General features: G+C 38.2%; 1 protein-coding gene across 3 annotated transcripts in view; it reads right to left on the reverse strand.

The window, feature by feature from the left end:
- The window catches only part of MED13 (mediator complex subunit 13), a 121,715-nt gene that overhangs the window by 71,253 nt on the left and 34,667 nt on the right, over window positions 1-15,795 (reverse strand). For 2 of the 3 annotated variants that reach the window (XM_001138050.8, XM_063799123.1), the window contains 2 exons: window positions 14,483-14,645; window positions 14,173-14,283 (listed from right to left, as the gene is read on the reverse strand). In XM_001138050.8, coding sequence (XP_001138050.4) covers window positions 14,173-14,283; window positions 14,483-14,645 — 274 coding nt within the window. The remainder of the gene's footprint in view (window positions 1-14,172; window positions 14,284-14,482; window positions 14,646-15,795) is intronic. The other variant, XM_016932681.4, reaches the window with a different exon arrangement.

The raw sequence follows: 15,795 nt of genomic DNA on the forward strand, positions 1-15,795 counted from the left end.
TGATCCCCACCTAATCAATCTTAACATTACTAGATATGGGACAACCAGATACTGTCTCTCTCTGACGTAACATAATACAAAGCAACACAGCCACCATCTATGAAGTACTCTTGCCAAAAATATTGAAGTTGAGTCTAATCAAGTAATCAAGCCCCCAGATCAGCACTGAGCACTGTCTAGAACTTTCTATGATGATGGGAAGTTCTGTATATGTTTATATATATATATTTTTTGAGATACAGTTTCACTCTGTCACCCAGGCTGGAGTGCAGTGGCACGATCTCAGCTCACCACAACCTCTGGCTCCTGCGTTCAAGCGATTCTCCCACCTCAGCCTCCCGAGTAGCTGGGATTACAGGTGCCCGTCACCACACTGGGCTGATTTTTGTATTTTCAGTAGAGGTGGGGTTTCACCATGTTGGTCAGGCTGGTCTTGAACTCTTGACCTCAAAAGATCTACCCACCTCGGCCTCCCAAAATGCTGGGATTACAGGCATTAGCCACTGCACCCAGCCTGTATATGGCTCTTGAGTACTTGAATTGTGGCTAGTGCAATTGAGGAACTAATTTTTTAAGAGACAAGTCTTGCTCTGTCACTGAGGCTGGAATGCAGTACAATCATAGCACACTGTAACCTCAAATTCCTGGACTCAAGAGAGCCTCCCAAAGTGCTGAGATTACAGGCATGAACCACTGTACCCAGCTGAGGAACTGAATTTTTAATTGTATTTAAATCCAATTACTGTAAATTTAAATAGCCAATAGTAGTTACTAACACAGCTAGTATTGGATAGCTCAGCTCTACAGCTACCTTCCATTTATAGAAATGCAAAGGAAAAAGGAAGAAATTAAATTACACTAAAAGAAGTAAAATTACATGACAAGTAAAATGAAAAATCCAGAATGTGGGGCACTCTATAGGAGGAACTGACCTAGTTTTACCAACCGAGTCAATGTCATGAAAAGGGAGCAGGAGACAACTAAAAGGAGAGATTTAGAAAACATAACAACCAAATGTTTACTCCTTGTTTGAATCCTAGTCAAATAAACTATCTACAAAAAAACATTTCTGAGAAAATCTGGACAAGGTATCATAACATTAGGTATGATGGTAGAATTATATTCATGTAAGAAGATATTCATATTTTTTAGAGCCGCATACTGAAGTACTGCAGAAGTGTAATATTTAAGATTTGCTTTAAAAATCTTTATCAAGAGCATAGCATAGGGATTTGCCAAATAAAGTATTACATATCTATAAAATGCAGTATTATGAACTTTTTAAAAAGAATGAATCTGTAAGTGCTAACATGGATAAACACCCAGGCTGTTTATCAAAAAGAGAGTAAGTTGCAGAAATACAGCATGATTCCATTTGTGTGAAAGAAAGCAACAGGCAGACCTACATACATAAGAGGGGAACCTGTTAATTTTTAATTTTATATTCTTGTGTACTGTTTGAACTTTTAATTTTATTTATTTAACTTTTGAGACAGTCTCGCTCTGTTGCCCAGGCTGGAGTGCAGTGGCGTGATCTCCGCTCACTGTAACCTCTGCCTCCCAGGTTCAAATGATTCTCCTACCTCAGCCTCCCGAGTAGCTGGGATTACAGGCACCTGCCACCACATCAGTCTAATTTTATATATATCTATTTATATATATATAAAATTATATATATATAAATAGATATATATAAAATTATATATATATAAATAGATATACACACACTATATATACACACACACTATATATATACACACACACTATATATATATCTATATATACATACATACATACTATATATATACACACACACTATATGTGTATAGTGTGTATGTGTGTATATATATACACACGCACTATATACACTATACACACACACACACACATATATATATATATATATTTTTTTTAGTAGAGACCGGTTTTTGCCATGTTGCCCAGGCTGGTCTCAACTCCTGATCTCAAGTGATCTACCCACTTCAGCCTCCCAAAGTGCTGGGATTACAGGCATGAGCCACTCACCCAGCCTGAACTTTGTAAAAGAGCATTTTTTTTTTTTAAACACAGAAATTTGTTCAAAAACACAAAAAACCAAGACCAAAAAAAAAAAACCCAGCAGGTCCTACCCAATGTATGAATAATCCCTTCTCTTTTTTTTTCCTCATGCTGTTGCCCAGGCTGGAACACAGTGCCGTGATTAGCGCTCACTACAGCCTCCCAGGTAGCTGGGATTACAGGCAAGAGCCACCTCATTGGCTTGAATGGGTTCTTTTTGAATACTTTCAATGACAAGGACCATACTACTGTATAAGGAGATGCATCCCCCTCATCAAATAGCTCCAACTGCTAGAAGGTAAATTCTTAATATTGAATAGAAATTCATCTTTTCTGTATCTTCCAGCCCTTCAGTCCCATTTCTACCTAATTTATAAAGCTGCACTATCCAATAATGGTAGCCACAAGTTACATGTAGCCATTAGACACTTGACAAGTGGCTAGTGCAAATTGAGATGTGCTATAGATGTAAAATACCAATTTTCCAAGACATGTTATAAAATAAAGGAATGCCAAATATCACTAATGTTTCATCACAATTACTGTATGTCAAAATAATATTTTAGATAAATCAAGTTCAATAAAATATATTGGGCTGGGCATGGTGGCTCATGCCTGTAATCCCAGCACTTTGGGAGGCCAAGGCGGACGGAACACCTGAGGTCGGGGGTTCTAGACCAGCCTAGCCAACACAGTGAAACCCCCGTCTCTACTAAAACTACAAAAAATTAGCCGGGTGTGGTGGCAGGCGCCTGTAATCCCAACTACTCAGGAGGCTGAGGCAGGAGAATCACTTGAACCCAGGAGGTGGAGGTTGCAAGTGAGCCAAGATCACGTCACTGCACTCCAGCCTGCGTGACAGAATGAGACTCCGCCTCAAAAAATATATAATAATAATAAATAAATAAATAAAGTAAATTAAACAAATTTTAAAGATCTTCAGCAAGAGAAAAGGTCTAGTTGAAGCAAACACAGTAAGTGAATACGAATGGTTGATAAACAGGAATTCACTGCCCAATTAGCTTACTTTTGTCCATGTTTGAAGTTTCTAATAACAAAACAGAGTAGAACTAAAATGCTAAAAAAAAAAAAAAAAAAAAAAAAGGCATGAAAGATTTGAGGAGCAAGATTAAAGTATTCCAAGGTCTTTGTTCATTCCATAAAAAGAGCGTAGACTCTAACTTTAGACTTTAAGGAAAGCAGGCATAATAAATGATTAATTCAATTAACAAAAGAATAAAAATAGAACACCAAACTTCTAAATCAAGAGAAGAAACTGAAAAAAAGAATATAAAAAGGAAAAAATAACAGTATCATTAACTCATCAATAATTCAAATATTCGTCTACTAAATTCAAAGTATGGTCTATGAACCCTCCTTTTCAGGGGCTACAGGGGTTCAAAACTATTTTCATAATAGCATCAAAACAGTATCTGACTTTTTTATTATGTTGAAATTTACAAAGATGGTGCAAAAACAATAGGCAGCAAAACTTCTAGCAACTGAACATGAATCAAAGGGAGTGGTACCAACTGTACTAGCAGTAGTAGTCATTGCTTTCTCCACCACCACACATTCAGTTTGTTGTTTTTTATGATAGTATCACTTAAGAATGTCCTTCATGAAGACAGCAAAAATAATTTTTATTAATCTCAATCCTTATACACATCTTTTTACACTCTGTATAAAGAAATAGGTAGTGCATATAAAGCATTTCTGCTATAGATTTGAAGTACAATGGCTATTTTGAGGAAAAGCGCTTGTACGACTGTTTGAGTTACAAGCTGAAACTAGCTTTTTTCATGAAACACCATTTGAAGAACAAAGGACTGGTAGATAAACTAAGATTATCCACATTTGGTCATTTGGCAGATTTGTTTATTAGGTTATCAAACATGAACAAAATGAGTTTGTCATTTAAGGAAGAACTAATCATTTTGAGCTTGACTGCTAAACAATGACTACTACTGCTAATACAGTTGGTACCACTGCAATATTTAGAATTTTGGAAAACTATCTGACACAGTGCTTGAGCTTTCTAATACTTAAATACTTTTCAGGTGAGATCACTGGCAATATTAATGAATGAAATATTTTGATACTCTGCATTGGCTGAATTCCACATCCTCAAATTCAACCAACCAGAGATGAAAAATATTATTTTTCAAAAATGAAAAGTTAACAGTACAAGAATAAAAAATAATATAAATTGTAAAAACAATACGGTATAACAACTATTTACGTAACACATTGTATTAGGTATTATAAACAAACTACAGATTGTTTATACTGAAGGGCCAGGTACAGTGGCTCATGCCTGTAACCCCAACCCTTTGGGAGGCTGAGGTGGGTGGATTACTTGAGGCCAGGAGTTCAAGACCAGGCTGGCCAAAATGGTGAAACCCAATCTCTATTACAAATACACACACACAAAAAGTTAGCTGGGCGTGGTGGCGCATGCCTGTAGTCCCAGCTACTTGGGAGGCTGAGGCACGAAAATCGCTGGAGCCAGGGAGGGGCAGGTTGCAGTAAGCCAAGATCACACCACTGCACTCCTGCCTGGGCAACAGAGGCGAAGACCCTATCTCAAAGAAAAAAAAAAAGTATACTGAAGGATGTATACGGGTTATATGAATACTAACTCATTTTATATGAAGGACTTGAGCATCCGTAGATTTTGTTATCTGTGAGGGTTCCAGAATATCGATCCTACACGGATATTTAGAGATGAGTATATATAACAAAATGTGCCAACATTCAGATCTGTATAACCCAGTGAACTGATATTTTTCAAATGACCAATGCATGATGTTACAAAATCGAAAGATCCATTCAGTTATTAGTGAAGTACAACCACTGACAGGGCTTTAGATTCCACATTCCAACCAACCCTTAAGAAACTACCACTTGTCAATTTTTGGTGTAGTATCAAAGAAGAATATCCACAATTATCTGAAAAAGTTATTAAAATACTCTCTTCCCTTCTCCAATTGCATAGCTACATGAGGCTGGATTTTCTTCATATACTTCAACCAAGACAATATCCAGCAATAGGCCGAATGCAGAAGCAGATGTAAGAATTCAACTATCCTACTACACTCAATATTAAAGAGACTTGCACAACTGTAAAACAATGCCACTCAATTAGCTTTTTTGCTACTGTTTTGGAAAATATAGTGGATGTCTATTTTATTCATGTTAATATGCACTGAAATTATTGTTTTTAATAAGTGGTGCTTTAAAATTTCTCTAAAATATAAATAGATGTAATAAACGTGCTTTGCAGTCTTCAGTAATTTTTTAAGACTGTAAATAAGTTCTGAGACAAAAAAGTTTGAGAATTAGTCTATTTTATGCAAGGCAGTAGGAGAAATAGGATCTCCATTCATCTGAGGTGAACTATTTAGTTATGTCCCAAGTGTACAAGGGATGTGAAAAGTAAATGGCCATACATTCACTTACCCAGCTATTAAGAGTAAGAAACTATTAACTGGGGCTACATACTAATAGCAGCAGTTCTCTAAATTTTTGACAACATTAAATCAGCCCTTTTCTTCTATACAGACCTCTTTCTAAAAGCTAGTTTCTTTAGAGAGTACAATTGAATTTCTTTTTTTCTTTTTTCTTTTTTTTTTTTTTTTTTTTTGAGACGGAGCCTCACTCTGTCCACCCAGGCTGGAGTGCAGTGGCACAATCTCGGCTTACTGCAAGCTCTGCCTGCCAGGTTCACGCCATTCTCCTGCCTTAGCCTCCCGAGTAGCTGGGACTATAGGCGCCCACCACCAAGCCTGGCTAATTTTTTTGTATTTTTAGTAGAAACACGGTTTCACTGCGTTAGCCAGGATGGTCTCGATCTCCTGACCCTGTGATCCGCCCGCCTCGGCCTCCCAAAGTGCTGGGATTACAGGTGTGAACCACTGCGCAAGGCCAAACAACTGAACTTCATGCTAGAACACAACCACATTGAGCAATCTTTGTAAAAAAAAGAAATTGTCCTCAAAGCACAAACCAACAAAGTAACCCTTTTAGATTATTTTTTCCTATTGATGTTAGGTATGCAGTACTTTAATGTTAACATGAGAAATTTAATGTATTGCTTTTTACTTAGCAGCCTGCTTTCTATGTGCAGTTTTCCTATGAACATTCCACCACACTAAAGTCTAATATCAGTAAATGTGCGCTATTCAATCTCGCTAATGAAAAATGCAACAAACAATTTTATGCTTCTCACTTATTATAATGGCAAAAAATAATTTTGAGGATAGTTCTCAGATCAGTGAAATCACAAGAAAAACCAACATTTTCTATATGCAAAAAGTGCGAGTAAAATCGGTAGAACCTTTTTTGATGTCACACGTACTTAAATAGCCCTCTCGCCTACAACTCTTTATCACATCACCCACCTAGTTTATTTCCTTCCCAGCATACATTCAAATTTAAAAAGGATTTAAAATCCTTCTAAAGCCTGGGCACAGTGGCTCACGTCTGTAATCCCAGCACTTTGGGAGGCCAAGGTAGGTGGATCATTTGAGGTCAGGAGTTTGAGAGCAGCCTGACCAACATGGTAAAACCCCATCTCTACTAAAAATACAAAAATTAATCTGGATGTGGTGGTATATACCTGTAGCACCAGCTACTCAGGAGGCTGAGGCACAAGAATCCCCTCAACCCAGGAGATGGAGGTTGCAGTGAGCCGAGATGGCATCACTGCACTTCAGCCTGGGCAACAGAGCAAGACTGTCTCAAAAAAAAAAAAAAAAAAAAATTCTTAAAAACAAATTATCTGCCTCACTTCCAATAGAATGCAGACTTCATAATAGCAGGAGCTTTGTTAGCTAGTGTATTCTGAGCCTAGGACACCTTCTGTCACAGAGTAAGGATTCAAAAAAACCTACTAAATAATTGATAGTTACAGCAGTATTACTTTTTTTTAAAGCAAGCACAAGCAAAAAATACCTATGGAAACAAACTGTATGTCCATCAAATCCAGAATGATTACATAAACTATGATACTTCCATTCAGTGGAATATTAATAACATTTTTTTCATTTTTCTTTTAAAAAAGAGAGTTATCACTACATTGTCCAGGCTAGTCTTGAACTCCTGGCCCCAAGCAATCCTTCTCCCTTGGCCTCCCAAACTGCTGGGATTACAGGCATGAGCCACCACACCCAGCCACAGGAAAATTTTTAAACAACGAAGCAGAGCTATATAAGTAACTAATATGGAAAGATCTGAGGCACATTAAGTGAAAAAAATTAGCTGTGAAAAATAAATCAGAATAATACTTATGTGAGGCCAGGCATGGTGGCTCATGCCTGTAATCTCAGCACTTTGGGAGGCTGAGGCAGGAAGATCGCTTGAGCCCAGGAGTTCAAGACCAGCCTGGGCAACACAGCATGACCCCGTCTCTACAAAATATTTAAAAATTATCCGAGCATTGTGGCACACACCTGTAGTTCTAGCTAGTTAGGAGACTGAGGCAGGAGGATCGTTTCAGCCCAGGAGTTTGAGGCTATAATGAGCCATGATTTCATCACTGCACTCCAGCCTGGGCGACACAGCTAGTCTCCAAAAAAATAATAATATTTATGTGTTGAGAGGAGAATACATAGAATTAAGTATGGAGAAATAGTATCTAATTGGCAACTAGCCACTTCTAGGGAGAGTGAGTAGGCTTGGGGGAGAGAAAGGATGGTCAAGGGGAACTTAGGCTTTATTCATGTACTTTAAATTTCTTAAAATAATTTCTACTCATGTAAATTGTCTGTTACAGTTATGAATTTTTTTTCTTCCCAAATCAATTTTTAAGAGAAGCCAATGTTATCAGGCAGGGTCCAGGCCTATCTTTCACACAGAAGAAATTCACTATAGAGAACCAGTTATACAAAACAGAGGAAAGTGAGGAAACCCAGAGACTAGTAATAGCAGGGAGCTTCTATGACTTCTAGCACTGAAAGGACAATAAGATGATGTAGTCTCACCATATCCCAGAAGCTCAGGATGGTGCTAGAACCATAGCAGGATCTGCTCAGTAGTAACTGGGACCATGAGGAAGGGGCTGTGTTAATAGGACACAAGGGAGCTGCTGCTGGAGTTGGCTCAAAAAGGGACTGGGGAAAGACCCTGGCTTCTTCCCTCCTCTCACCCTCCAATCTTCTGTTAGTGCCTCCTATTAGCCAACTCCAGAAAGCAAAGCAGTCTAGGAAATTTAATTCCCTGCAATACAGAACAGAACAGAGAAAAAGCAGAAATGGATTTGAGAGCGAGCTAGAGGCCGATTTAACAGTCAGTTATCAATGTATGCCCCAACCTCCTATATATTCTATAGCAAAGAGGATACACATGTAGTAGCTCACTGTCTATCTGTCTTACCTTCACTTAAGAAATAAGCTATATTTGTGGTGGGCAGAGGACCTAAAGTACAAAATGTAATACTAATTTTTTTAAGTAAATTATCAGAAATGCTGTATTTACTAAAGGAGCAAACTAACCAAAGCAAGTCACACGTATCGATTATGTAAAATTTTAGCATATTAAATCTCTATATGCCTCTGAGAAATTTCTGAAAATACTTTTAAAAATGACTTTTTTTTTTTTTTTTTGAGACGGAGTCTCGCTCTGCCGCCAACACCAAAGTGCAGTAACGCCATCTTGGCTCACTGCAACCTCTGCCTTCCGGGTTCAAGCGATTCTCCTGCCTCAGCCTCCTGAGTAGCTGGGATTACAGGCATGTGCCACCATGCCTGGCTAATTTTTGTATTTTTAATAGAGATGGTATTTCACCATGTTGGCCAGGCTGGTCTTGAACTCCTGACCTCACGTGATCCACCTGCCTCAGCAACCCAAAGTGCTGGGATTACAAGCATAAGCCACTGCGCCTGGACAAGAGAAAATAACTTTTTAAAAATAAAAGTTCAGCTTAAAGACCAAGAATTTAAACCTATGTTGCCAACATGCATATTTTAATGCCTTCCTCTAAAACCATTTTAGACAAAATACTTAAAATCCACCTTTTCAAAGAGAATAAAAAAGTCTAGTTTAGGAACTAAAACAGAACTATTTGATAAAAATTCCACTAGTGGGAAAGAAAATCCTAATTTATTTTTTTCTCTACTTTTATTTTAGGTTCAGGGGTAAATTCGCAGGTTTGTTATATAGGTAAACTCATGTCATGGGGCTTTGTTTACAGATTATTTCATCACACAGGTATTAAAGGACTAGTATCCAATAGTTATTTTTTCTGCTCCTCTCCCTCCTCCCAGCCTCCACTGGACCCAGTGTCTGTTGTTCCCTTCTTTGTGTCCATGAGTTCTCATCATTTAGCTCCCACTTATAAGTGAGAACAGGCAATATTTAATTTTCAGTTCCTGCATTAGTTTGCTAAGGAAAATGACCTCCAGCTCCATTCATGTTCCTGCAGAAGACATGATCTCATTTTTTTTTTATGGCTGCACAGTATTCCATGGTGTACATGCACATTTTCTTTATCCAGGCTGTCAGTGATGAGCACTTAGGTTGATTCCATGTCTTTGTTATTGTGAATAGTGCTGCTATGAACATTCCTGTGCATGTGTCTTTATGACGGAATGCTTTATATTCCTCTGGGTATATATATCCAGTAACAGGATTGCTCGGTCAAACGGTAGTTCTGGAAAAGCTTAATTACATTTAAGCATTCTTTTAGTCTTAGACCAGGGATTAGCAAACTTTTTCTGTGGGGAACCAGAGAGTAAATATTTTATCCCCTGGGGGCCAGTCTGTGTCACAACTATTCAACTCTGCCATTGTGGGGTAAAAGTGACCACAGACAATAGGTAAATAAATGAACGTGGCTGTGTTCTAATAAATCCTTATTTATCAATACTGAAATCCGAATTTCACACAACTTTCACATACCATAAAACATTCTTTATTTTTTTCAACTTTTAAAAACCGTAAAAATCATTTTCAGTTGGCTGGGCATGGTGGCTCACACCTATAATCCCAACACTTTGGGAGGCCAAGGCAGATGGATCACCTGAGGTCAGGAGTTTGAGTCCAGACTGACCAACATGGTGAAACCCCGTCTCTACTAAATAATACAAAAAATTAGCCAGGTATGGTGGCGCGTGCCTATAGTCCTGGCTATTCGGAAGGCTGAGGCAGGAGAACTGCTTGAACCTGGGAGGCGGAGGTTGCAGTGAGCCGAGATCACACCATTGCACTCCTGTCTGCGAGATATCGTCTCAAACAAATAAAAAAAAATCATTTTCAGCTTACAGGCCATACAAAACAGGCAGTGGGCCAAATATGGCGAATTCATCACAGTTTGCTGACCCCCATTCTTATACAAATTATGTTCAGATTAGGTGTGGTTTTTTAGCTATTTTAAACTGCTAAACAATAGCTAAATATATCCTTGTTTTTATTCCAATCTCTCTAACAGAGGTACATTTTCAACAAAGTTGCCAGACTTTTAAAAATTACGTATTCTTTAATCCAAAGAGCCTCCATAAGAATATTCAATTTATGCAAAAACATAACAGCACACTTGAGAGAGTCTGTTATTATATATTCAAACCAACAGAGCAAATGTAAGAAAAACCTTGGCCCTAACCTGCAGGCACTCCATTTGTTTGGTTCACTTCCATGAGAAAGACAGGTGACTATCTATTCCATCACAAGTTCTGACTAGGGATGTCAAGGCCATTATTGTTTACTTGAATGCAAAAGCCTATGATCTATGTTTAATCTGCAGGATAAAATAATAAACTCTAGGCAACATAATTTTAAAACTTCTCATAACCAAACCTTATCAAAAGGCCTTAATATATAAACTAAATAAATTTCTAAAGAATTCCACGTTCATCTATTCTTCTACCAATCATTCAACCAATATAATCCATTAGAAAGCGTGACAGTTTTGTCATGCTTTGACAGTTTTGCTCCCTTGTGACAGTTTTTCCCTTACAGAATCCTATTTTCTGAATCTTATTTCAACATTTCACCTACAGCTGCCCAAAGAATGTTATAAGAAATTACTCCACAAAATCCATCACTGTATTTATCATTAAAAAAAAAAAAAAAAAGACTGTAGCTGGAAGCACTCCCCTTGAAAAGTGGCACAAAATAAGAATGCCTCCTCTCACTCCTATTCAAAATAGTATTGGGAGTCCTGGCCAGAAGAATCAGGGAGAAAAAAATAAAGGGCATTCAAATAGGAAGAAAGGAAACAAAAGTAACCCTGTTGGCAGACAACATGATTCTAGACCTGGAAAACCTCACAGTCTCAGCCCAAAAGCTCCTTCAGCTGATAAACAACTTCAGTAAAATTTCAGGATACAAAATCACTGTACAAAAATCACTAGCATCCCTATATACCAACAACAGCCAAGATGAGAGCCAAATCAGAAATGCAATCCCAGGCACATCTGCCACAAAAAGAGTAAAATAACTGGGAATACAGCTTACCAGAGAGATTAAAGATCTCTACAATAAGAATTACAAAACACTGCTCAAAGAAATCAGAGATGATGCAAAAAAACAGAAAAACATTCCATGCTCATGGATAGGAAGAATCAATATCCTTAAAATGGCCATACTGCCCAAAGCAATTTGGATTCAATGCTATTCTTATCAAACTACCAATGACATTCTTCACAGAACTAGGAAAAACTATTTTTAAATTTCTATGAAATTCAAAAAGAGCCCAAATAGCCAAGGCAATCCTAAGCAAAAAGAACAATGTTGGAGGCATCATGTTACCTGGCTTAAACAATACTACAGGACTACAGTTACCAAAACAGCATGGTACTGGTACTAAAACAGACACATAGACCAATGAAACAGAATAGAGAGCCCAGAAATAAGGCTGCACTGCCACAACCATCTGATCTTTGACAAAGCTCACAAAAACAAGCAATGGGGAAAGGACTCCCTATTCAATAAATGGTGCTGGTATAACTGGCTAGTCATATGCAGATGACTGAAATCGGACCCCTTCCTTAATACATAAACATCAACTCAAGATGGATTAAAGACTTAAATGTAAAACCCAAAACTATAAAAACCCTGGAAGACAACCTAGACAATACCACTCTGGACACAGAAACGGGCAAAAATTTCATGACAAAGACGTCAAAAGCAATCACAACAAAAGCAAAAATTGACAGATGGGATCTAATTAAACTAAAGAGCATTTGCACAGCCACAGAAATTATCAACAGACTAAACAGATAACCTACATAATGGGAGAAAAGTTTTGCAAACTATGCTGACAAATGTCTAATATCCAGTATCTAAAAAAACTTAAATTTATAAAAAAAAAAAATCCTGTTAAAAAGTGGGCAAAGGACATGAAAACTTTTCAAAAGAAGACATATGTGCAGCCAACATGCATATGTAAAAAAGCTCAACATCACTGATCATTAGAGAAATGCAAATCAAAACCATAATGAGATAACATCTCACACCAGTCAGAATGGCTATTATTAAAAAGTCAAAAAATAACAGATGCTGGCGAGGTTGAGAAGGAAACATTTATACACTGTTGATGGGAGTGAAAATAGTTCAACCACTGTGGAAAGCAGTGGTGATTCCTCAAAGAGCTACAACTACCATCCGACCCAGCAACCCCATTACTGGTTATATACCCAGGGAATATAAATCATTCTACCATAAAGACACATATACGCAAATGTCCACTGCAGCACTATTCACAATAGCAAAGACATGGAATCAACCTAAATGCCCATCAATGACAGACTGGATAAAGAAAATGTGGTACATATACACCATGGAATACTGTGCAGCCATAAAAAAAGAATGAGATCATGTAATCTGCAGGAACATGGATGATCTGGAGGTCATTATCCTTAGCACAGGAACAGAAAGCCAATTACTGCCTGTTCTCACCTATAAGTGGTAGCTAAATGATGAGAACTCATGGACACAAAGAAGGGTCCAACAGACACTGGGGTCTACTTGAAGGTGGAGGCTGGCAGGAGCGACAGGAGCAGAAACAGTAACTACTGGGTACTAGGCTTAGTATCTGAGTGACAAAATAATCTATACAGCAAACCCTTGTGACATGAGTTTACCTATTTCACAAACCTGCACATGTAACCCTGAACCAAAAATAAAAGCTTAAAAAAAATGAAATTACTCTTCAAAACCCAACACTGTATTTGCTATTAAAAAAAGATTGTATCATGAGGTCAGGAGATTGAGACCATCCTGGCTAACACAGTGAAACCCTGTCTCTACTTTAAAAAAAAAAAAAAAAAAAAATTAACTGGGCATGGTGGCAGGCGCCTGTAGTCCCAGCTACTTGGGAGGCTGAGGCAGGAGAATGGTGTGAACCCGGGAGGTAGAGCTTGCAGTGAGCTGAGATCACGCCACTGCACTCCAGACCAGGGGACAGAGCAAGACTCCATCTCAAAAAATAAAAAATAAAAAAAGATTACTGTAGGCCAGATATGGTGGCTCACACCTGTAATCATAGCACTTTGGAAAGCCAAGGGGAGGACTGTTTGAGGTTAGGAGTTCGAAATAAGCCTGGACAACATACCAAGATCCCCTCTCTACGAATTTTTTTCTTTTAATTAGCCAGGTGTGGTGGCACATGCCTGTAACCCTAGCTACTTGGGAGGCTGGGGCAGGAGGATCGACTGAGGCCAGAAGTTTGAGGCTGCAGTGAGCCATGAGCACTCCAGCCTGGGTAACAAAGCAAGACCCTGTCTCTTCATTTTTTAAAAAAAGAAAGAACTCTTGGGATAAATTTCTCAGGTAGTGCCATTGAGGAAGGAATGCTTTTCTCAAGAGATTTATATGGCTTGTATAGCTTATAGATACTATATATACCATAGCTCCATATAAAATTGTCTTTTATTTAGCTACTAGGAAACAAAACTTTCAGAGTCTGCCTCTGGTAACAGTGAATGAACTGAAAGCTTATATTTACATGTACTTCTATAATCAGCTTCAAATTCCTGAAATATTTTTCCTGAATTTTCTTTTGAAAAAAATCCTGACATATGTTCATGTAAGCTGTTTCAAATAAAGTGGGCATAAGCATTCAGTGGCATAACAAACTATCACACATAGGCATCAATCGATCGGGAAATAATCTACCTCAAACAACTGCAATTTGTTCTTTGTGTGGCTTCAACAAAATCCCAGGATGCCACTTTAGCAGCTGTCGCTTCTTCGCATAGACCACCTGATGAAGCAGAATACTTCCTCCTAAGATTTAAAGTTACAAAATTCTTTAGAATTCATAAAATTTTCTATTAAACCTCAATGTAGCATTGAAATTAATTTTGAAGATCAACATTATGAGTTAAAGAAAAATCAAACAAATGACTGTTTATACTTTAGATATCTTCTAATTATAAGTAATTATCAGCATGCAATTTTTGAACTTATAAATGAAAATACACACTTGTTCTGTGCTCTGTTCATATTGCATTCTTGCCAAACTCTATCCACCACATGATTTGCTAATTTTCTGGGTATTTTCCCACCATGGTGGCTAGTACTATCGGAGTTGAAGCCATCAGATACTGAAGAAAATTTGACCCACTTCTGGACAGACTGAGGATCAACTGAAAACAAAACAAAAAAACAGGCTGTAGGAGAATAAAGGTAGGTTTAAAGTAACATTATTTGGGTTTTTTATTAATTTGTGATACAAGCTGCTCCAGCTATCTGGTAAAATTATTTATATTTTGAGATAAAAAGCATGCTACTTTTTGGAACCAGATCTCATTAGGCAAATGTGGCAATCAAGTACATCTCTGTAACCTACCACTCTCAGTACCAAGAGTGGGGTTCTCATGAGCCAGGCAGGGCCAGCACACGGTGGCGTGTCGGGGGAGGTGGGCTGAGGGCAAGGAAGGAGGTGTCCCATGGATCACGCTGTATAAGCAAACCAGACTATCCTGACGCCCAGAGTGACATCATCAAGGTCAGAGGCTGGCGAGAGGTGGGGAGACTGGAAGGACTTCGGAGTAGTGCGAAGGGGCCTGGACACCAGCCATGGAGCTGCTGCACAGAGCCTGGCTTCCACATCAAGGTGGGGTTTGGAGGCCAGGATGAGCCCCTGCAGCGGCAGCACTCTGGCCCTTCTGTCGCTGCCAGCCTCTGACCTGGGTCAGTCAATCATTGCTGGATTTTAGCCAAACACTTTAGTGTTCTCATTTAGTTGGAAATTAGACAGTCTTTTTTGTAAGGTCAGCTGAGCATGAGCATATTTCCCCTCCATTGTAAAAAGCTCTTCTGTGTTTTTATACGTTTCTCCTCCATTGTAAAAAGTTCTTCTGTGTTTTTGTTTTAAAGGTAGATGGAGGGAGGGCAGAGATATAAACTGTTGCATGAATCGATGGGTCAGAACTTTAGTATATGCGTATGTTCTTCTGAGTAACAGGGCATTTTGCTGAAAATAAGCACCTTGGTAACTAAACCCCTTTTAATAGCTAAAACGCTTTAGTTCTGTATTGACAGTTACTGTAAAAGCTTGGGTTTATTTTTGTAGGACTTAAGGGCTAAGAATTAGAACACAGCAATGGGCTGCTCTGTTGGAGTAATTTTAATTATAGATAAACACATAAACCTTTAAAAATAAAAGCACGTTACTTTTAAATACAGAAAGCAAAATACCTAAAACACGGAATGCAAACTGGATGGCAGTGTATCAATGCTGATTTTCTGACTAAGAGGATCGAGTAATAGTTGTATAGGAGAGTGTCCTTAATT

The sequence above is a fragment of the Pan troglodytes genome, chromosome 19, assembly GCF_028858775.2.
Source record: "Pan troglodytes isolate AG18354 chromosome 19, NHGRI_mPanTro3-v2.0_pri, whole genome shotgun sequence".
NCBI classification, from domain to species: Eukaryota; Metazoa; Chordata; class Mammalia; order Primates; family Hominidae; genus Pan; species Pan troglodytes.